Raw genomic sequence first — 24,473 nt, 5'->3', positions numbered from 1 at the left:
CTCTGTTTAATGTACCACAAAATCCAGGATGGTCTCCAGGCCTCTCCAGACCGAGAGACTAAATCTACACTGGTCTCTCTTCCTTCTCTGTCACAAGTGAATTACAGCTTTGACCCTTCAGCCAGTTCCTTTATAAAGGAGGAAATTCCACTACTTTCAGTTCTCTCCATTATCCTGCCCTGTGGCTAACCTCAAATGGCTCTCAGTGAATTTGGACTCCATAACATGGAAGATTCACAGCAGGCTGCCTTCTGCTCAGAGCCACAGCTCCAGCTGGGAGCCCTGCTCTGCACAAACCTCATGTGGATGGGCAGGGCAAGTGCACAAGAGGATCCCAGGGGCAGAAGGGCTGCAATGAACAACAGCATGGTTGCCATAGCATCATCTAGATTAAGGAGCACTACTGGCATGAAACTGTCGTGCACAGTTTCACAACCTGCTCTTACATTCACAGGTGCCAATATCAGACCAGTGTCAGGGAGTAGCAACATGCCCAGAGTTGCTCCCAAGACATAACCATAGAGGCCAGATAGTTTATTACCTCTGTGAGGATCAAGCGTTGATACTTCAACTTCAGTGTACTCCACCTCAGCACTCTCAAGGTCAGGTCCTGCCCCAAAAATATCAAGAAGATGTTTCTTTGTAGGACTGCATGCTTCATTTGAGCTGTGGGCCTGATCCTGCTGCCACTGAAATTAATGGACAAGTCCTCATTGACTTTGATAGGTGCAGGATCAGGCCCTACTTATGGCAGATGTGAGTTACTCTGCTAAAAGTTGTAAGGCCAACCCACTCCTAAGGGTCATCCCAATCTGAAAGGCAGTAGACGAACTCAAGCCAGATTTCTGAAACTGTGGGATGTGCAAATTGTGCCTAAAACTCTTACTTTCAATTTAACACCTTCAAAAGTGGCACAACACAAATGGAGCAGGGATTATCTGAGATTCTCCCATATTCCTGCTCCAGCTCCAGCTCTTCTCTCTTCTATTTCTCTCCCTGCCATTAATTTTCCTCCTTTTCTATGGCTGCTATGGCAGGACACTTCCCATTCTGCACTTTTCTCACATTTAAAACCTTCTCTAAGTCTTTCATGGCCTCTCTCATCACCTCTCATGCTCTCAATTTCTGCTTTGCCAATAAGAAATTTCAGCACTTTTCTCTTATGTTGCCCTTCAAGCTCTCCATAAAACATCTACAATGGCAAACCATCTTCATCCTCAAAACGCTTCTCTGCCACAATGCCCACAGAAAGCCTGACAATGATTAGACACCTGATTTACTAAGACTACTGGCTGACAAGTACTGGCTACCTGGATACAACAGGCACAAGAAACAGCTGTTGCTTTCTACTCTGTCTTTTCCTTAGGGTGGAAATGGTTTTCTACCAGATTTCTGTAAAAGTTGGAAGGAACCACAACAGTCATTTAGACTAGAATCCTGCAGAACTGCTTGTGGATTTTTTTAGAACAGAAATTAGAGAAAGATGTAATGATTAGAACAGCAAAGTTTTGGAGCAGCCTTCCAATAGCATTGGTGAGAGAAGGAAAAAAAAAAAGCTGAACAAAACAGTGGCTTATTAGTTAATAACAAAGTTTAAATTACATGCTACCTACAATAGCAGTGATTCTGAATGATCAATACAGCCTTACGTTCCTATGTTTCTGCTGTCCGTATGTTTGTTTTGCATGAGAACGTCTCTCTAGTTCTAATTTGACTTATTCAGGCCACCATGGAATAACTTCCATGCACCGACTATAAGCTTCCTTTTTGCTTGCTGAAGTAAAAGCTATTGTCACACAAATGCAGAACAGATACTGTTATTTTTAGAGGTAAATTAATAATAGACTTGTTTTTCACATCTGGTAGAGAGATCTGCAATAGCCTAGTTGGTTTTAATGAAGCTGCCCAATCCACAGTAGTTAAGAATTGAAACCATTTATTTCTGACACACATGCAGATCATTAGACCAGAGCCCATTTTATCTGAAATAGGTGGGATACAGTGGAAAAAACAAGAGTCATTGAGCTAGAGTTTCCAAAGGTTGTTTCCAAGTTTTCCTGTGAAATTAACTTAGTGCAGCACCTTTCTCTTAGTTTTGTGGTACAGTGCTGCCCTCCACACTCAGGATTGCATCAAAGAATTATCAATTAGGTATTCCTGCCACCTATGTTGCATACAGGCTTATGCAGAAGTCTAGTTCCATGCTCTGGATTAATTTTAGCTTAACTTTGATCTTTAGTTACACTAGATGCCTTTCCAACTGTCTTTCAACTCATGGTCCAATAGACAACCAAGTCAAAATGTACTATAAGCCATCAGAAATTGCATCTAACCCATGAGAATACTTTCACATCAATATAAAACAAAAATATATGGGCAAAGTATGCCTTCAGGTGGCAATACCCACATATTTAAGTACTTTGACTAAATATCTTTAAAAGACCAGTCTTGAAGGATACAATGTGCTAGATTATGCAGTACTTGATGACACATTTTAATGAATATATATATCCCACATGGTGTCTCAAGGTATTTGGCAGGTTATTTTATTCAGATTTCATAGCAGATTATTTTTAGTTTTAATGCTTACGTATTTCAAGATATACAGAAATGAAGAAAGGACAGAGAACTAAAAGAAGCAGAAGTCTGTAGAAAAGATTTTTTAAAAAAGTTGTTGTATAGAACGTAAAATTTTGAGTCTAAGTTGTATTTTTATACCATCCTTCATTAGATGGCCTGGAATCCAGCACAACTGATTACATTCCATAATGCAGTTGGTAAATGGGTCCTATCATTGTCATTTTGCATGTAAGGAAAAAGAACAAAGCTCAGCTAAGGAAAGTCTTCCCCACTATGAAAGAGAAAAAGGAAAGGCCTGGACCTATCAAATCCTGACTGCTACCGTTAGAAAACATCACAACTTTCAATCACAAAATAATTTTAAAATCTATTGTTTAAGTATGAAATTACCTTTACTCTCATCTGTTGATTTCATGTGATTTTCACTATCTTCAATGTAACCTGATCCTAAAATATTAAAGCAAAAGTTGAGCTGAGAAAATATATAGCCAATCAAATAAATGAGTTACACAGCTGCAACTCCTATTGCCATTATGTTTATTTACATATGAGAAATTCTACTTTTAGATTCACACCTAAGACATTCATATAACACAGGTGGGAAGAATGTGGCTTTTTAAATTATCAGCTAAAAAACACCCAAGGGGTAACTTTGTTTATATCAGGTGCTCTAAACAATACATCCACCTATCTTTGTAAAGTGCACTGAGATCCTGGAATGAAAGGTGCCCAGTCATGGCAAGTTAACATCGTTATACTGTGGGCACATCACAGGACCATGTGCCACAACTCAGGTTTCCTCTCTGGAACAATTTTCCTGCAGCTGTGTCAAAACTGTCAAAAACAGAAAGTAATTTTCTTTTACCATGATTTCTCCATCTGTAATATTGTTAACTGATTGCCTGGTAGAAGTGTCTGAGTAGACTTATAAACCAATCTTTGTATAAGGCATGCTCATAAAAAACTATACAAAGACAAAATGATAGAAGATACTTGGGAGAATGTTATTGGTATTCCTCTGTATTCCCAAAACACTGGGCCCTACCCAAACCACAACCATGTGAGTCCAAAATTTTAAATAAATGTTTAATTAAGCCAACTCACTTATTATTGCAAGTCTTACAGCAAAATATCCTACCTGAATAGTAGTCTCCATCATTGTGCTGTCTTGTCAGTTTTTCACTTGTCAAGTTTGTAGCCAAGGCAGAACTGAAAAGCAAACCAATAAAAGTTGATGTAATTATCCAAAACCAGTCAATAAAAACAACATGATGATATGCAAAGATCAGTCATTGTCTGTGCTGACTACCACACATTCCTAACTATTGAAGCTAATGAAAATTTTGTCTTTGTCTTTAAGAGAAGCACAAACAAACTTTAAGGTAAAAAAATGTTCCCTCTTGCATTACTCTTCTTTAAGACCTCTGTATTTTTAATTCCATATCTAAATGCATTCAAATGCAGGCCTGACATTCTTCTATTTATCTCAGCTGGCCTTTTTTTTCTATTTTTAGAGTATTTCCTCATCCTGTTGTTGTGTAAGCAGGTGGTACGTGAAGCACAACCATCTATCATCTGCAGGTGTGTGCCATAATAAACTATATTCATATGGTGGAAGGCTTCCAGCCCTTTAAACAGAAATACTTCACCATTACCATAAAGCAAGCTGTCTTACCCAGACATCTCCATGGATGGTCCTTTAGCTTAACAGAGAAAAATAAAAGTATCTATTAATAGATTGCACAAGTAAAATAATTTAAAAGTAAAAATAAAACCAAAAATATAGTGATTATCTACCCAAGTCAGCATAATTTCTCTTGGCTATCACAAAATTCATTACGTAGTATCTTACATCCTGTTTATCACCCAGGTCCCTTAAATAGCTCTTTTACAGACAACCTGAGATCCCAAACCCCAGACTTTAGCCTGCCCAATTTAAGCAGTCTGGGACATCCAGATACTCTGAATTTTCCCAAGTATTTTGCAGTGTACTGTATATCACAGGATAAACCAGATTTACTTACTTTCTGAAATAACGTGATCTGAAAGAATACCTTAATGATAAAAGACAAATCCCTAAGTGAAATTGTATTACAGTGTGGGGAGAAAAAAACCCCCACAACCTAATAATCTTAAATTTATTTCATGAGGACTAGAGAAGTACCTCAATTACACCTGAGTTGGGACCCCAAATCAAATTGTCATAGCTCTATAAGGGATCAAAAAATTCCTCAGGCCCTGTCTGCCTCTACATTGAATGGGACTGAATTCCAGACCTAGGACTGCATCAGAACAGTGCAATTCTGGCCTATCTCCAATAACCTTCGCTTCACTAGTGCCTTCCCAGCACCATTAGTTGGATGCTCCCATTCTACCCAATATACTTGGAAAGCTTCAGCACATTTGCAGCTTAATTTGGGCCACCCGGCATTTTAAAGTAGTTTTTTAGTTTTTTTAAATTGTATTTAGTCATCTCCTGAAGCCTCACCCCTGCCTCAGCCCCACAAGCCTTTGCTCCTGAAACAAATGCAAGTTTAACTGTAATACATTTGTCACCGAACAAATAAAAGGAAACCATTCATTACCCTTTTTCTTCTTACACAAAAACCACCATAAAGTGAGAGTTACTGCTCCTGCAGTAAGTATCAGGACAAATGCAGTGATGACTCCTTTCTGCCAAGCTGCTAAGATGACTGGAAATAAGACAGACATGTTTAAGAGAGTATGTACAGTGACGGTCATCATTACCAACTTCTGCAGTTCCTGACCTTTCATTTTACTGCAAATTGGCCTTCTTACACACTGGGGAAGAACTTTAAGGAGACTTGCATGCAAAGTGCACCACTGGGCCTCTTCTTTGTGACCGAAAACTTGGTACAACAACGGGTTGCTTTTAGCTCGCATCTGGCTCCTTTGGCATTTAACTTTTCTTTTCTTACACTTTTCTATGCAAATTAGACAATCTCTGTTTATAAATCGATCTCTCTCTATTTAACTTCTGACAATGGTGGAACAAATGCAAGTAAGGGAGTTACACTTAGTAACATCCTAGATAACATGACCTCACCTATCATGATGACATAGTATGCAGCTTATCAGAAAAGTTAGCTTACCACTGATGGTTATTGGATGGCTTTTCACAACCACATTAGCTCGATTAGAAGCCATGCAGTAATATGTCCCCGTGTCCTGCCTGTTCATTGCTTCCTTGCGCCACATGACTCTGTCTGCATTTTCACTTTTTTCAAATAGAAGAACTTCATTATCAGTTTTTCTAAAAATCCTGAAGTGGATTGGCCAAGATCCTTCTGTCACAGAGCAGAGAAAAGCAGTCTCACTGCCATCTTCCACTTCTCCATGTGGAACACTGCCCAAGCTAGCATTCCTGATTGGTACTACAGAGGAAGGCAGAAAGAAAACAAATGTTAGCACTATTAGAAATAACTTTGATGATAAAATGTTGTATTGTAGAAATACTTGCTTTAATGCTTAGTTAAACAGAGACTAAATGCACAGTATTAATCCTTCTGAACAGTCTCTGCCAGACAGCATCCTCTAGTACATATTTTTATACACCCAGAAATAGAGAGGGCAGTATAAAGAAACAAAGCAGACAGAGAAGGAAACTATACCCATTCCACAGAAGTCAGTCAGCCTCTTTTCTTAAACTCCTTTGGATGCCCCTCAGGCCCCAACCTACAAATTATTTAGTTTTCAGAAATAATACACTCAGCAGTTCAATAGTGTAAATAATTATAGTTCATTTTATGTAGCTATGCCTTCACAGTTACGTAGAGTTATGCTATTTTATGCTAACTGTATTATATCTTTCTTGTAAGATTTAATATACAATAGTGAATATCAGCAGATAGTGGATCAAGTTCTTGAAAGGCATAAGCAAGTCCCAAATTCTAATGGTTACAGAATATAGTGAACACAATGAGGGAAGTTAGTTTGCATTTGAAAAAGTTGTAAGAATATGCATAGCCAAAATACAGTTTTTAAGTTTGCTGTTTTACAAATTAAGTACATTAGCACATACAGAGCTAGCATAGGACCAGATGAGCATCGGCACTTATAATTACATGGGGAAAAAAAATGTACATACATTCTGTGATGCAAGGCATGTAGAATGTTAGTAGCTTCACAAAATGTTTGGGATATGAAGCATCTGTTTTGCTAAAAATCGCTAAACAAAATTTCTCTGGAAATATTATAAACGTGTTTGGGGCAGGGTCATGGATAACACAAGGCAGATGTAAAGGAGGAGTCATTAAGACAACACTGGTACAGAAAGTGGAAGGAGGAAACCAAATCTGATATGAAAAGATGCTAGTCATGAAAGCTGTATTTGTATTAGAATTGAAGCAGATTTAGATAGATGTGGGTTACTATGACTGATCCCATGATAGAGAGGCTTGCTCTATAAAACATAAGTCTGTTTTCAGATCTGGTACAGACAGAAAGGACAGAATACAGAGAATTCGAAGCCACCACCTCAGGAGTGGTGGACTGCAGAAGATTGGCTCACCAGGCTCCAAAATGTGACTTTCTATTCAGAACTTCCAAACAGTGTCACAATATATCCTGAACCATTTCTCTAACAGCTGGGATACACTAGTTCCAGCAAAGAAATACCCACTTGTTAATGGACTAAGATTATGCTTTGTATTTGTTTATTTGTTAGCTGTTATTTCAAATTACTTTGACTTTAAATCTTACTGGATAAATCTCTTCAGAGTTTTATCATTCAGCTTCTCTCTAGTGTTAGCAAAGCGTATCCTGGTGGAACTGATGAACTTAAGGTACAGTCCTACTTCTATAGTCTAGGCAAATGCAAATACTGTATTAAAAGACCTGTTTGGGGGCTCAGAGAGTGGAAAGCATGTCCTTCAACTGTGCAAGAATCCAACTGACTCAGAAGAAATGCAACAATTCTGGATGTATCTGTTTTAGTCATATACAACTCAATGTCAAACTCAGAGGGAAACCAGCCTGTTAACCACAAGTTTATCTTAATAAAACCAACACAATTTGGATTCAAGCTGGGACACAAAACTGAAAACTCCTTGGCAGAGAGAGATTCTCTCTTCTTTTCAATAGGTCAAGAATAGACTTTTCCTCTGGTCTTGGGCTACTTTGCTGTAATCTGGTTAGGTAAATCTAAAATACTGCTGATACATTCAAGAAAAGTAGCAAGGAGCCAAGGATATGGGTTAAAATGGCTCTACAAGTGGATCTGCCATCACCAATTCTCTTACTTACAGTCCCAAAGAACTCTACTTTTTTCCAATAGCTGTATGCAGTTACTATGTGGTCAAATGACATCGACATAGATGCCAACAACATGCATAGGATACACAGCTCTACTTATCTATCACCAGATATTGCCAAACCACTACCAAAACAGTCAATTTTTTTGACAAAACTGACCAACTCTAAACCAAGTAAGGTAGAGGTGACACTACTGAGCAGACAAACATTTTGAAGATGTTACAGGCAAATTATTATTTCCTTTAATAAAAGGTCAATACCTACAATTAGTTGGTTCCTTCTGTAGATTAAGAATATTCTCAGGTCCTCTAGGAGCAGCAGCCACAATCAGTGCTTTATTTCCACTTGGATAGGAGACTATTATTTCTGCTTACCTCATTCACTAATAAAGATGAACCCCAACAAGACAGTATCTGTCAACATGAAGCCTGCAACTGTTAGGGACCTTCATCTAGTGCAGAAGGCTTCAATATGCCACCTCAAACAGCTACTCTGTTCTCTACAATTATTTACCTCAGATTTTCAAATTAAATCCAAGGTACAATCCGTATCTTGAGTACAGGATATCCCAGAAACTTCCTTAAGGCCTGTAGCAAAACCTATTGTTAACAAATAAGTTCTTTGGGCACACAGGGAACTGCTTGTGATGGGGACAGAACATACCTAAATCAGTGAGAGAATTTTCCCAAGCCAAACCTTTGAACCACTAGGATCTAAGCCAGGAACTGTCACAGGAAACCTCACTACCATCTGCTCCCAGTGCACCAAACAAATCTTCAGAAACACAGTATACTGGTTAAAAAATCCTGCCAAGACAAGGCACTCCCTTACACACGTAATGACAGGGAAAACCACACACACATATTTTAAGAGTTACAAGTCCTGACGCTGGTCTTATGTGGCCTACTACAGAATTATTATTTGCTTTGGTTTCTCTTCATATCTGCCAATAGCACACTTGTAAATCACAGCTTTTTCACTTGCACTCCCCTTCTTGGAGTACTGCTAAGATTCCCAGTGTATTATCAGATGTCATGCTTTCTTCTGTGGACTTCCAATTTATCTTCTTTTTAAAGCTTCAACTACTAACTTCCCTCATGGGCAGAGGAATTTTCCCTTTCTACTTCACACATATTTGTAGATCAGAGACTCTGCTCATATACAGTATCTCCTAGTTGCTAATAAGGCATAATAATAGACTGACTTTCAGAGCTACTTAGCAGCTGCAGCTTCTGGTGTTGAACATATGCTCAGTGCCTCTGAAAACTGCAACTAATAACAGAGGCATTTAGAGGGATTATTAAAAGTGAGGATTTACGTCTTTTACCAGGAATCTAGCTAGCTCAATTATTTTAGTGAGTAAAATCATAGACTAACTCCAATATCATTATGTATAAATTTAGTCCAGTCCTATGAAAATCAAACATAAAGAAAATGGATCTGGTCCTGAAATTTTTAATCATTAATTTTACTAAAACAGCTTCTATAAGATTTCAAGTCAGATCTGCTTTTAATATTAAAATAAACTCAATTGTAGTTAACTTGATTTGGATTACTATCAGGATTTTTACTTCAGTGACAAATAGTCTGTGATACAGATCTCCAACTACTTTTAATTCAAGGGAGCAAAAATTTGTAAACATTTCACATCCATTTTGCTTAGTCCATCATTTGCTGCTACAGTTTCAAAAATCAAAATATGACATTAGACAAGAAGAAGAATGAAACCAACTTACCTATTACTGTAATGTTTAGAATATTGCTAGTTTTCATACCACTGGAGTGATTATTTCTAGCATCACATTTGTATCCTCTTTTGTCATTTTGTCTAATATTTTCATCCAAGAACGTAGCATATGTGTCATTAATTACTGTTTTCTTAACTTCACTTCCTTTGTAGAACGTGAATGTTATTGGCGGTGTTCCCATCACTGAACGACAGATTAACTGTAGAGGCTTCCCTAACACCACCTCCGGTAAACCACTGACAACAGAAAGAGTGGGCTTGGAGACTGGAGCTAAAAGGGGAATAAAGAAAAATTTGCTGCAAATTATGCTGCATAAGGCCAAAAGATACAATATTATTTTATAGAAAACATAAATATACAATATTTAGCTAGTTGGCACACACAGCCTATATTGGGAAGCTCTTCCTCATTGATAGAATGGAAGCAGGGGGTGACTTGAACAAAACAAAAACATAGGTAATAGAACATATATGACTTAGAATAAAATAGCATACAAGGAGAATGTAAAGGAAAACAAAAACAGCATCAGTGACACAGCTGCGGATCATCCAAACTCCAGAACTAACTCTGATCCAAGGAGTAAGTCTGTAGAGCAAAAATACACGCAAGTACCATTGCACATATTACCTGAGATGGATCCTGCAGCACCTAATCAGGGACCTCTGTTTCTGCAGCACAGTGAGTCACAACCCAGTTAATCCCCCTTTAGAGACTTGAGAACCGACTGTGCTTGTTCCATGAGAGGGAAGGAAACTAGGGTGTTTATAATTAGCATGCTGGTGAGGGGGTTGTATTGATAGCAAAAAACTTGGCTTTTCTGGAGTAGAGCTATCCAGATGACCTCTGGCTCTCATGGCTTTCTGCCTGGAGGGTCAGGGGGAGGGATTCAAGGCAGACACTGACAGAGTTTCAGATCAAACTGATGAGTGAAAGGTTTGCAGAACATTCCCAGCTCCTGCAAATGGTAATGAATGAGAGTTTATTTGGCACCTGGCAGAATCAAGGGAACAGAAGGAAGACATGCTAACTCCCTTCTCTTAGGGCCAGCCCTGGAAAAGTCTGACGTGATTAGACCACGATAGGCCAATTCCTCTACAGCTAAAGATGACAAGCACATCTCACAGAAATTAATATTGCAAGAACTAAGAGACACCCTGCTAGTTCATGGACTAGAGACTGATTCTGTAAACAGATGCGCTTATTTATAACCTTACGGTTTTGATTTTTCCCCCCCACCATCGGGTTCTAAGCCTCTGTGTCAACTCACCATAAACATTTATCCTTACAGGTTTGCTCTCCTTGACTATTCCTTTTACTTCAGCTTTACAGATATAGGATCCAGTATCATTCACATTAACTCTCATTGTTAAGTTTCTAGAATTTTTCAACCAGATGTCTCCATTTGAATTTTTCCGTAATATAGAGAAGTTAGCTTTCCGAAAACCACTAATGCTGCAACTCAAAGTTAATTCTTTATTTTCATCCAGCTTACTCACAGAAGCAGCCAATATTGGCTTGGGGAATAATTCTGCAAGATAAAAAGGGAAGGAATTCATTCAAATTGAGCCTAAAAGAATATAACTACCTATCTCAAAGTATGCAGAGTGAAGGACATACTGAAAGTTTACAATCACAGGAAAAAACAATCATGTTATTTTAATATAATAATATTTTCAGGGAAAACAGAAACTTAGCAATCACTTGAAACCAATTCTCATATGTGTTATTTGAAAGTATTATTTTAGTTGGAAAGTATTGGCAGGCAAAAATTAGAAACCGAAATCTAAATCTAAATAGCCTTTAACTTAGGGAAAATTTACACTTAGATCTTGAGTTCTACCAAATTTAAATTTAAATACTAATCCATTGAGTAAAATCTAAGATGAACAGAGGTGTTACCTGACACAACAACATTCAGTTTGGTGGTTTTAGATGCTCTCCCTTGCTCCACCTTACACAAGTATTCACCACTGTCCTCTAGAGTAGCTACTGCAGAGTATTTCAGAAGTTTCTCATCTCGTACACTGTTTAGTATTGTTTTGTTTTTCTGGAGTATGATTTCAATGTCACGCATTCGGGCTACCACAGTTGAGCATTCAAACTGTATTCTGTCTCCTTCTGTAATATTACTTGAGGGCTTGGCATTCAGAGTAGGCTTTATAAATGGTTCTGCAAGAGAATACATATAAACTCATGACCCAACTTTTTAATCATAGCAAGCAAAGAAATGTAAAAAGAAAAGCTAAGCAACTTACCCCTGACTGTAACAAGTGTTTTGTTGCTGTGTTCTGAGCTTTCAAATTCGAGTTTTACATTTCTCCTACCAAAGCAATCAAATTGTAAAATATTATCTCCCTCTTCAACAGAAAATTCCACTACAGAAAAATTTCTGTATGGTTCAAATACATGTTTTTCTTTAGGTGTTGAATTCATCTTTATCTTCCGGAAAAAGAAATATAAAGGAGGTTCTTCTTCTGGCAGCTCACAACGTAATTTCACAACTTCACCCTCTAAAACTTCTTTTTTCTCAGCAGTCAGGATTGGCTTGGTCATTCCTTAGAACAGAAAACAAGAAAAGAAATAGAATATTGCATAATCCTGAAATAAACACTATCTCTGACGACTATGGTAGTGATTTATGCTAATGAACAGATGCAAATAATTTGCAAGAACTGAGCTTTTGAAGACAGTTCCTTTGATGTGTGGGTGCATGCCAAGGCACCTTCAGAAGAACAAAATGTCCCTTGAGCAGATAATACAATCTTGATGCAACATGTGAAGTATGAAATTTGCTGTTTTGAAGGTAAGACTGCTTACTCCTTAGTGTTTCCTATTGCCACTCAGAAATAAGCAAGCTAAGAAACTAAATGCCATCCCAACTTCTGTAGCTAGAGGTGCAGGCCTCTGAAGAAAAATTACAAGCCCTCACAACCCTGTAACTATTTAATGCTGAACATATTCTTTTCCAAGGGGATAAATGTCACTTGCAGTCAAGAACACATGGCTAGAAAGAGTATAGATGGAGGTGGCCTCTGTTCTCATAAGAGCTGAAAGAACAAGATTGATATAACGTTGTCTACAAAAGTAGTCCACAGTTGATACTAGCTTTAGCAATGGCTATCACAAGGTGAGAATCTCTGTACATTATTTCCAGCTTTTCCAGTAATCTACCCACCCCCCATCATGTTTATGATCTATAGGCACAAGCTTTCACAAATAATACTTTCTCAGTCTAGGGAACAGAGGCTCAGGACAGAGGGGATGATGGCACAGGAGGCACAGATTGTATTCCTGACTATCACTGATCTGCCATGTAGCCTTGGGATCATGATTTCATTTCTGTGCCTTAACGTTAGGATTTAGTACTAAACTCTTGTAAAGTACTGTGATGTTTATGGATAAAAAACACTTTTCAAGATATCCTATTTGGCACTGGCTATTATTACTTCCACTGGAAGGTTGTTCTCTTTTTGTATCTTAGAAAACTGCCGCGTTTGAAGGAATACTCACCTGTTACCCAAACATGTAAGGAGTTACTAGATTTTGTCTTCCCGCCTGCTTCCACAGTACAGTCATACTCTCCTGTATCTGAAGATCTAGCCATAGATATTCCATACTGTGCATCTCCTTTGTCTGATACAGTCATGAACACAAGCTTGCCATCCTTAAAAATTGTAAAATTATGCTTCAGCTGGAAATTGGTACTTTTGCTAATATCAGCATGGCAGACAATTGACATAGGAGCTCCATTCTTTACTTTGACAGATGGCTGAGCCTTGATTTCAACTGTGTTGAAAGTAAAAACTTGATGGAAAAAATAAAGACAGAGTTACATTTCTTTTCAATGAGTCCAACATAATACTGTTAGCTCAAGCTGCTACATGTTAATCATAAAAACTAATTCACTGTACCCTAGTAGCAGGTGTTTTGTGGTCAGATCTCAGATGTTGACAGTGGCAGCAGCTTTACCTTCCACTGCACAAGTATACTAGAGACAACTACTGATTGTCACAGCACACACTGTCCATCTGCTCAGTCTTTGCCTTGGGGGACTGCGAGAATCATTGTTTTGGCCATGCTCATGCCATACTAAATTCCCTAGAAGACAGAGAGGACACTGGAATAGGTTTGCAGCTACTTCTTGGTTTTCCTTATTTCTCGTGGTTTGTTGTTTTCAACTCTAATTGGCAGGAGATGTGAGAGGTGAACAAAATTTTGTATTTATACTTGTCTGAGTGAACTGAAAAATGACAGGAAAACCCTTCTTAGAGTTGTATTAAACCCCAAGCCAATTCATCCCCAATTAGCAGAAATCCTTGGAGTTATCCCAGTATTTTTTATCTGAAAGTAAGGTTAGGGTTATGTCATTCAGCAAGTTCCACTTTAAACATGTAACTCACAAGCTTGGGATAATCTTAAATCTCTAGTTTAAGATAACTAGAGCACAACAGAAGGTATTTGGGTTCAAGTTCTGCAAGCAAACATGTACATGCCTAACTTTACATTGTTGGCAGCCCAGCAATCACACTCTCAAGAGTCCTTAGCAATCATACCCTGATTAATTCAAATACAGAATCATATGCAGAAGCAATGCTTTCAATTAATTTAGAATTTAGATGTTAGTCCCTGAAAAAATACACTGAATACAATATTCCTATTAAAAAAAAATTAAAAATTATAAGCACTTTAAGAAATAAAGTTTATAATAGCAGAGTATATATATATAGTGCTTCTATGTTTATAACCACAGCGATGATAAATAATTTGTAGCTTAAAATTTTATAATTATTAGAATCCTGGTATAATTAATATTTTTATTCACACAGCTAAATGAACAAGTATAGGGAAAGATTTATGAGTTCATTCACTTTCCCTTCCTTTAGAACTTACAGCTTTTGGGTATACCCATTTTGGCCAGGATTTGTATTAGAAATTTGCTACTAGAACAGGAAAACTGTCCTGCATCTAAAGAAGTCCCTTGCCATGTACATTTACCAGCTATTTATAAATTGTCCTTGCTAGAGAGAGTTTGGGGCATAAAACCAATGCAAAAATTGTAAGTTTTTTTGCATGTGAATAGACTACCTGGCAACAAGAAGCAAACATTTCTCCCTAGTGATGGAAAAAAGAAGTATGCAGAGTGTACGTGCTGGAAGTCAGAAAGATGATAACGTAAAAAGTAAACACATTCCTTTCAGAACGCAAGTTCTGTACTCTGCTCAGACATGATCTTTTCTTTTGCAGAAAAAGAGCAAGAGAGAGTGCCCTTAACTTATATTCTATAATTTTATCATACCTCCTTGCTTGTGGGCATGAAAGGGTTTTTTAAAGACCAAAACAAAATGCTAGTATTTAAATTTCCTCTTCCATCTCTTCTCTTGTATGGCTCAGTAAAGCAAATTACTCTAGGAAAGATTTCACCAAAACATTTATTAAAGTATGAGCAGCACATCTCTCATTTAAACACTATACCAAGAAACACCATCAAGTAAAACCTTTTTTTACATGGCCAAATTTCGTACTGAGCTATAGTACAGCAAATCCAGATAAACTCTGTTATGGATGCACACCAACAACTGAGGAATTAGTTAAATTACTTATTTTAAATTTTTATGTGGAAAAAAACCCCTGTCATTACCTACCTCTCTCCTGAGTGTAAAGTTCTGAACCTGAAAAAAAATGAAAAGAAATATTATTTTCAAAGCTTACAGATTGAGAAACAGTAATGGGAAAGAGTAAAAAGCCCCAACAAACCCCAAACAAATCAGAAACACATGTACCCACCCAGATATTTAGTTATCGAACTTACACTGCAAGAAAATCACCAGAAGAGCAAGATACATCTCGTTCCTGAAGAACAGACACTTAATTCCAAAATAAAACAATATTCATCATCAGACGTGATGCCTCCAGTTACCAAAAACAAGTTATGGTTTTTTTCTCTTGTTGTTTTATGGAAACAGATAAAATTTTGCCATGAAAATTCGTAAGTTTTCCCAGCTCTTCAACAGAAACTGGCTAGATCAAGTAATCGTTCCCATTACTGGAAACTGGAAATGGCAAACAATGAGAATCTATCTGCTGCTCACAGGCAGATTACTGTTCAGGAAGTGACTGGACTTTTCCTGAGGGCGCCACCAAATGCATTTGCTTTGTTTAATTTCTTAAGGTGTATTAAAAAAACAAGAAGTTCCAATGACATTTATCCTGCAGTTCCTGTCAATACGCGTATTTTTAAGTCACAATTAACCATTTACAAACACAAATTACCTTCACTATTTGACCTCAGCAGAGCCTTGAGCAAATATTTCCCTTCATCCTGACATGGAGAACTCTTTCAGAGAATACATGTACATAATTACTCATTTTTCCCCTTTACCTCCATTTCTAGGTCTCTCATCTTTGCTGTGGCAAAGAACAGCTTTACTGTAGGGTGCACAATAAATTCAAATTATCTCAGAAACCATAGCTACTGTTGTGTTAGACTAGAATATTGACAGGCGGATCTCTCATACTACCATCATATATCAAAAACACGGAACTGCACAAGATTTTATTTTATGTAGTTAGGACAGTGCAAAACATACACAATCATAAAACTTAAACCCCACAAGAAAAGAACCGGTTGGAGTTTCATTTCTTAGCAGAAACCTGAAGCAGCACTGGCACAATCTGAAATAGAGAATACTCTGGAGCAAGAGTTAAATCTGCTAGTAGCTTGACACTGTTTGAATTCAGGCATCCCTGAGAGATCTTCTGACCTTTTCTGTGTTAATTTTTTCCAATGGTATAAATAGCCTGACAATATTACAGCCAACCTGCAATCAGGGATGATCAATTCTGCATCCAAAACACTGAAAGCAGAAATTGAGCAAATGTGATCAGAGGGGGAGAAAAAGTTGCAAAACATTCTACTTCAGCATTTTGCCTTCAGTTTCCACTGGTGTAAATGTCTGCCTGAGATACAGTAAGGAACTGATGTAAAATTCAGAACACTTGAATTACTCAACTTCGTTTAACAAAATGGAGGGGGGTTTTTTGATTATGGACAAAAGCCTGAGGAAAGTAAAAAGCCTAAAGAAAGCCTAAACACAAGTAAATCAGTAGCCATCAGCTTTGATTTAGGTGGAGTTGTTCTGAAGAAGACTAGTTGTGAGGTAAAATGTAATCATTATCCAAAATCTCATTACCATGACCAGTGTCTTGATATTCAAATGGAGAGGGGTTGGGAGAGATGGGCAGAACAAGGAAAGGAAGGGAATTACAGAGATACTGTCCTGTCCCTATCTCTCCTCTTCCACTTTTCTTGCTTTGGTACTATCATTTTTTGTATGAATGTGCTTTTAATCTTAAATAATCTGACAGTGCACAAGTGGCAGATTTAAGCACCAATTTCATTTTTCCAGAAAAAAATTACTGTGTAACTTTTAGGAATCCAATGTTCAGTACCTTTGTTCAGGATATTCCTTTCTCAGTTTATCAGTCCACTTTTAAGTCGGACTTAAGTTTTTCCACTTGAGCCCCAACACTGACTCAGTCTATAGGCTTGATAAAGTGAGTTGAAATCATGCCCTTCAAAAAGTGTTTCTCAAGTTGTGTGTCCCAGAACTCCCTAAGTAGCGATTTAGTTATTCTTGAAAATCGAGTGCTCAACTCTTAATCCCTTAGTTTCTTTCCTTTGTAGACAGTCAATGCTATCCTTTACTTCCAGTGACATTTTCCAGGCTTGTTAAAACACTGCTTAAAACAATACTAAACACATTCACAGAAGTCTATACAGTTCTCATAAGCTTCACTGTTTATATGAAACCCCCTGATTTTCTCCTCGGGTCAATGAAAACTCTATTTTTTCCCCAAAAAACAATAGTTTAAAGCTATAAGTGTACTTTAATGCTTGTATTACACACATAAGCATGGTATTTTGCAAAAGGAAACAGGAGGGAAACACTCATCTGTTTAACAATGTATTGGCAATATGAACAAGCATCTATCTACCTGTTTTGCAGGGAGGGAGTACAGAATGCCACAATAGTCATAGCAATTAATGACTAAGAAGTAAGCTGGTTAACTAGCAATAGTATTTGTTCTGCTTAATCCAGTCTGTTTGAAATACACCACCAACAAAAGACTGATGTTTTGGCTGGTTGCCAACAATGGTCTCCAGAGCCAGGTAAAGGAAAAGAGGAGGTGGACACATGGCAGGTGGAGAACAAAGGTAGATCAACTTTTGCTATTGATAACAAAAAATAGGAAGGAAGGAGATTTCCCCCTTCCCCCTTTCCCCATAAAAGCATTCAGCAGGACATACAAAGCTCAGCAAAACCACACCAGTCTTTCCCACGGGGAACAAAGGCTCTCCTCTTAGCTGCAGCCAGGGAAGGAGAAAGTGACTGTGGGCCAATATCCTTCAGAGTGAGCCAATATGGTTGAGTTCAGAACCAGGCTAGCTTCAGACTGAGGTGGAAAGGATAGCTTTTAGGATGAACTAGGTCAGGAGTAAGGTTTAATGGTGCCAAAACCTGAGGCTGTTGTGAGATGTCACTCCCAAGTGAAGGATGTTCTGTAAGATCTCACAGGCTGATTAGACTGTCATATTCTTGATAAGCCCTCAACATTGCCCTGGAGAGGAAAATCTAACTGGTATTGACCAGAATGCAAGAAGTAAATTCAACTGCAGGAATTTAAGCCAAAATATAATGAAACTTGGGAGAAAAGCATTTCAAACACAAAAGAATGGCTTGAGACCATCTTCCATTGTTAAACTGGAAATCAGATTGACTTAAAGAATTTAAACTTAAAAGTACCTGTGCCAGTAATACAGCTGCATGTTTTCCCAACAGTCATCTTATTGTAATCTGTCAAGATACATTTTTCTGCAATATGTAAGATCAGACAAAGTTATTCTAATATACATCATATAAAGAACTCTATTTAGTCCCTGTTATATTTCTGGTAAAAGTAGGATAGACCTCAAAAATGCATCACACCTTCTGAAGCAGACAGAATAGTCATTATAATCAGACGCAATGCCCTTTGAAACCTATGTGAATCACTACATTTAATCTACTGCCCAATGAATTGGACACGTAAATATTAAAGCTGTGCTTATCTGGGAATTCATGAGCCCTGTTTCTGCTGGCTGGGTCCCCTGCTACTTGCTTACATAGGACATTTCCTAAAAACCATCAGCTCTGTCATGTGAACACAGCTTTGCCTAAAATCAGAGGCAAAGCCTATTTTCCTAATTAAAGGGTAAAATGCTGAATAAGATTTTCAAATTTTTCCCTCTGCAGATACAACGTTTTCAGCCAGTCCCTTATGACAGGAAAGGAAGCTAGGAGTTCACACCACATTTCAGCTGTTTGTTTTCATTTGCTCTCCAGTTGGCTGGCGTGACAGTAAAGAGCACACCGCAGTGCCGATCTTTAGGACTGACATTTTACTTCCTCACAGAGCACGTGCTGATTCCAGTGAATCTTCTGGGGCCCCTAAACTTTGTCTCCTGGTCTCACATGCCCATTCCTGATGGGAATTTCACTTTCTTCAGAAAAGATGAAGTCTCTACATGTGTTGCCTTCAAGTTCTATCTCACTGATTTACTGAGAAAACATTTATCTTAACATAACATTCTGGGGTCATCAGATCTTGTCCCTGATAATGGAGGCTCCACATAATTTCTTGTATAAGTTCACTGATTTTAAAAACAGTTAATTGCTAGAGAGGTGTATCCACAAATGTTTAGGATTTTCTAAATTCTATTTAAAAACTTATAAAAATTCAGAGATCTGTGTCCATCTATATTGAAGTCAACACAAGCTTTCCAGTAACTAAATCAAGACTAGAAAAGCAGCTCTGATTTCTAATGCCCCAACCCCTGACATGTGTAATAGTTTAATCCTTTTGGTTCCTTACAGCTGTGAACTATTTTGCTTAATTATCACTTCCTGTTTCAGTATACTCATAGATAATAGAATTATAACAAATGTTGCTGTTTCCACAAGTCTAGACAAATCCCTGGTGAACTGGGACTGAACTGAGAACTGAACTGAGGGTGAACTGAGGTTTTTCTACGTATAATTTTGGGGTATATTGTCTTCTCTTGAATGTGGGACATTTGCATCATTTGTCTTTATTTTAAAAGTGTCTCTTTATACCTCCCTAGAGAAGAATAAAAAATTAATTTTATCCCTGGATTTGAATATTTACAAAGAACATTAAAGAAATTAACATTGGGTTTTTTTTCAGAAGTCTAGAAGTTCTATAATTTACAGAAACCCTAGAATGCCGAAAGTTCATGCTTGTCAGAATAAATTGCATTTCACAATGGCACCATCTACTGGAAGATGGCCCCTACAGCGAGGCATGCTGTGGTTCCTCACTTCCCTCTTTCACAATTAAACCTGTGATTACTGATGTCCAACACCTCCTCCAAATGGCAATATAAATTAGATCTGGAAAAGTAACGGAAGTAACCAGGAGGAGAGACTGAGAGAATATCACTGAGGCTTTCACACTGAAATTTTTCTTTTGAATACAACAGGAGCTAATTATTACTATTTGGCTTTATGCTCCCTTACTGATATGGTGTCACATTGAAAAGAAAACTAGGAATCTGAAATCTTGACTTGTATTTCGTGTAGCACACACTTCCATGTACCTCAGAAATTCATTCAGACAAAACAAGAGAAATTCCTTCTGTCAGAGGTGGGAAATCTGTTTGTTGGTTTACATTATGATCGTGGTCTCTGATACCACCTCTCAAACTTCCTCTGTTCCAGTAGTGTGCCTAAGTGGCTGATTCTACACCTTGAGGACATTTTTAACTGCTGTCTTCTACTGGGTTAACAAGGTCCTCAGTTTAGAAACAGACATCACAGTCTGTGTCACTATCACACAGTGTGCTTATCTGGCAACACACCAGAATTTGCACTTGTTTTGCTTAACATCCAGCATTTCTGGATGCAGCAGAAAAACAGCCTCGAGCTCTGCAATAATATTCATCACAGAGTATGGACAGTGCCAGAGAAAAGGTCAGAACCTTCTGGCTGGAGAGGGAATCAATTCTGGAAATATTTTTCCTTCTCTGTGCATTCCCATTGTTTTTGTATCGCTTGATGATTCTCCAAGCGTTATTCCACATCAGTTTCATAAGTAAAATTCAGTTGGTAGTCACTCAACAAGCTGATCCAAGTTGACAGAAAATCTGTCAGCAGACTTTACACAAACCAAGAGGAAGAACTGATCTGCTTCCTGACTTGCAGCAGGTCTCCACACACAGCCATTGCTGCTACTCATATAACTTCTGGTTAGGATGCACAAAGGGGTAGATACTCCTCAGAGTACACAAACAGAAGTTTGAAAAGGGCTAAAAACCAGACATAGTCCTGACAGGTGTATTTTTTTTAACACTTTTTTCATTCAGTATGTTAAGTATTCAAATTTTTTTAAAAAAGTTAATTTTTATCAGAGGTTAGGAAGCAGAACAAAGTTAAAATTACATCTGTGAGTCTGTAAAGAAGGCTGATTAAGAGAGTACTCTACATTTTTCAACCCATAGTATTCTTATAGCAATTCCTGAACACATTTGTGCAATTCCTGAACACATTTGTCTGGAACACTTTTCAGACAGTGATGTCAGAATTTATCCCAAGAGAAATGCATTAGTAACCCAAGTTTTTGGTGTCACATCAAAATTTTTTCTTTCTTTTTCTTTTTTTTTGGGGGGGGAGGGGGAGAGGAGTCAGAGGGAAGACATACCATTTTAAAATATTTCATCTTTGAGGGATTTGGGAGCTGCTAGGATAATCAAATTGGGTACGCAAAAGTTCCTTTCACCTGCTGACATGTTCCTTGCAATTTGCAGTTCACTGAAAACCATTCACTACATTAAAATTCTCATTTAGAACCTGAGGATTGCTGCAAGAAATGTAAAGATATCTTAAATATGCATATAGAAGATGAAAGGATTAAATCTCTGACAATCTCTGACTAAGACCTGTGATACATAAAAAGCTTTACTTGCATTTTTTTTAGATTCACTTGCATCCTTGTTTTCTTGAGTTTTCTTCCCCTGCAAAGATAGTTTTAGTTATTTGCTGAGTAGAGTTGACAATAGTGTAACTTCTTGCCTGACAAGATTAAACAGACCTTGAGCAAGCTCGTTAGGCTTCATATGTAAATCACTGATAACAGGAACTCAGGACGTTTGTGCTGAGATAGACACCAAAGAACTAGTTTAAACTGATCCCCTTGTAACATTCCAAGGCCGAAGGACTGATGAGCTAATTCAATAACTGTATGTGGACAAAGGAAGCCCAAAGTTCAACTAGCAGACAGCGTGAGGAAGACTATGAACGACCACCAGAGGGTGAAAAGACCCTAACCCTAATTTTACAGCGCATGCTTGGACTATGTAAATGAATTCCGGGAACTCATCACCATAAGACTGCCCTTTCCAGGATATCTGATGAATATGTATGATTTTTCTGTATATTAACTGATATGCTTTGTTAACCTGTTGGAGCATGCCAACATGGTGTAGCAATCCCCAGTGCTGCCCGGCGCTGCAATAAAGAATGCCAACTTTCTAAAATCCCAATACGAGTCTTAGAAAGTTTATTTGCACCGATCTTTTGGGTATCAAAGAGATCCTTTCCTCTTCTACTCTTACTTGTCGTCTAGAAAAACAATCTTCTCACAACCAAATACCAAGTAGTTAAACTAAACAGCAGACTTGCCACCACAGCTATTTTGAGTAGGAGTGTAAAAATATGGTATTCCGTGATGATCTAGTTATATCAGTAAAACCTTTTTGCAGACAAAACAGAAGCGCTTAATTTAATTCATCACCAGACATAACTGTCAGTGTATGGTGATTTCTAGCAAACCTTCTGCAGACATCTACTGTAGCAGATGCTCTTCCAGAATGGAGGACCTCTCAGGATGAGAAACTGGGACTGGGAATAACTTTTATAATTCTGCTGAAACATGCAAATTTCCCTGGAAGCCTACAATAGGACAGATACAGTATGAAGCCTTCACAGCCTTACTACAGAATGCTATGTCACACTATTTTCATTCTCAAGTCAAAGAATTGACCTTGTGAATGAAAGCACAGTTTGGTTTTTATTCTCTTCCACCTGCCTGCTTGAGGCAGAATATTGTCACAGCACCAAGTGATACACATCTCTCTTTCAGACTTTTTAACTTACTTGTTTTGGCTGGATGACTTCTGTTCATTACTCTTTGTTTAATTTATTCAGTTCTTCTTACATGTACAGCCACATTCATTCCAGGCAGGAAATCTGTAGATCTAATAAAAAGGGAACTCCAAGCTTGCACAATATCTTACTGATGCTATAAAACGCTACATATATGTGCTGAACAAATCAAGATCATATTAGTCCAAAGTCAATAGCCAGCTCTGCCAGAAAAACAATCAACATGGAAGTAAGCTTCATTTACTACTATCCAAGACACTCAAGAGACTAACGAGCTAGTTAGTATTCAAAGTTAAAGTCAGTATTCAAAACCTCACAGAAAGGTAATGCCAAGGGCTAATTTTGCCTTTTTTCCCTGTTTCACATTGATAATATGGCCAACTGGATGCCATATGGACAAAATGGATGCTGTTCTCCTTGCAGAAGGGAAAAATAAGACAGTAATGTTTTGTCTCAGAGTAATACTACAGGATTTAATGAAGCTCATTCTCTTAATTTTGGGACACTTCCAGCACATGTTGTAGAAAAACACTGCCTTCAAGCCTTTTACAAAGCTGCCATAAAGATGCTATCCACCTTCAGATCTGTTGAATGCTCATCACAATTATATCCACATAAACCAGCAGAAATTAAAAGCGTTAGTCCAAGAATAGTGCTTGAGAATAATAATGCACCATTGGCACGCACAACTCCCATGAGTACACACAGTCTAATGGATTATGCTTTAACAAAATTCTAGTATATCCAGCCCTTCCTTGCCCTATAGGACTGAGTAGTCAAGCAAATTTTTCTGGAAGCTTCTTTATATCAACCTAACTTAATCATTTACGTTATGAACTTCATCTGAAGTTTCATTTTCTAACCAGTACATGTTATTACTCCCCCTGTGTTGATCTAGCAATTGCAGTCTGGCTTTTATACAAACTTCATCAGTAAGCCTCAGCTACCAAATCCTATCATAATGGTTCAAAAATCTTTTTACATAGGAAGTGTGTCTATCAATGCTCTGCAAAGCAATTATAAAAGTTGAAAAGTAAACAGATATTTGAGCAGATGAAACAGCTAGGCCCAGGTATTGGATGGTTAAATGAAACACAGTTCTTCCCCACAATCCTACATCTATAGTTGAGATGGATGGGACGTGTCAAAGAAAGCATATTCTCTCCTATTTCAGACCCTAAACTCAAATTTCAAGGAAAACAAAACAAACAAAACAAAACTCAAAACAAACATTGAGGACATAGATGCACTGAACTGCAGGACCTCCACCCAAGGGAAGAAAGAGAGCAGGGTTGCTGGACAGAGTCCAAACCAGCCAAGAAAGGCACAAGATGCACTGAACTGCAGGACCTCCACCCAAGGGAAGAGAGAAAGCAGGGTTGCTGAGCAGAGTCCATACCAGCCAAGAAAGGCACAAACAGTTCTGGAAGAGGTCTCCTCACTTCCCAAATAGAAACCAGTGCTTTGAACCAGCACTTGTCTTCCCTAGATACCCAGGCTGGGCATCCTGAGGGAACCAAGCAAGCTCTCTGCACACACGCCCCTTAAAGCTGCTGTACATGAGAGATCCTGGTGATAACTAAACTTTTCTTTTTTAAAAGCTATGGACAAATTCACTGCTCACAATAACTATCCGCCATTACCCACACAC

The 24,473-nt window shown here is 38.0% G+C and overlaps 1 protein-coding gene across 6 annotated transcripts in view; it reads right to left on the bottom strand.

The window, feature by feature from the left end:
* PECAM1 (platelet and endothelial cell adhesion molecule 1) overlaps positions 1-24,473 on the bottom strand; it is a 47,159-nt gene that overhangs the window by 18,665 nt on the left and 4,021 nt on the right. For 2 of the 6 annotated variants that reach the window (XM_072880908.1, XM_072880909.1), the window contains exons 1-13: positions 15,412-15,676; positions 15,245-15,271; positions 13,113-13,406; positions 11,858-12,157; positions 11,502-11,771; positions 10,870-11,130; positions 9,591-9,872; positions 5,694-5,975; positions 5,166-5,273; positions 4,256-4,283; positions 3,719-3,789; positions 2,971-3,027; positions 542-610 (exon numbers count right to left, since the gene is read on the bottom strand). In XM_072880908.1, the coding sequence (XP_072737009.1) occupies positions 542-610; positions 2,971-3,027; positions 3,719-3,789; positions 4,256-4,283; positions 5,166-5,273; positions 5,694-5,975; positions 9,591-9,872; positions 10,870-11,130; positions 11,502-11,771; positions 11,858-12,157; positions 13,113-13,406; positions 15,245-15,271; positions 15,412-15,445 (2,083 nt within the window). In that variant the 5' untranslated portion in view covers positions 15,446-15,676. Of the gene's footprint in view, positions 1-541; positions 611-634; positions 690-2,970; positions 3,028-3,718; positions 3,790-4,255; positions 4,284-5,165; positions 5,274-5,693; positions 5,976-9,590; positions 9,873-10,869; positions 11,131-11,501; positions 11,772-11,857; positions 12,158-13,112; positions 13,407-15,244; positions 15,272-15,411; positions 15,677-24,473 lie in introns of those variants that run through there. The other 4 variants (XM_072880910.1, XM_072880912.1, XM_072880914.1 and 1 more) reach the window with 3 other exon arrangements.

This window comes from Ciconia boyciana, chromosome 16 (assembly GCF_034638445.1).
Source record: "Ciconia boyciana chromosome 16, ASM3463844v1, whole genome shotgun sequence".
Classification (NCBI taxonomy): domain Eukaryota; kingdom Metazoa; phylum Chordata; class Aves; order Ciconiiformes; family Ciconiidae; genus Ciconia; species Ciconia boyciana.
Note: the sequence above shows the minus strand (reverse complement) of the source record. Positions and strands in the feature narration are given on the sequence as shown.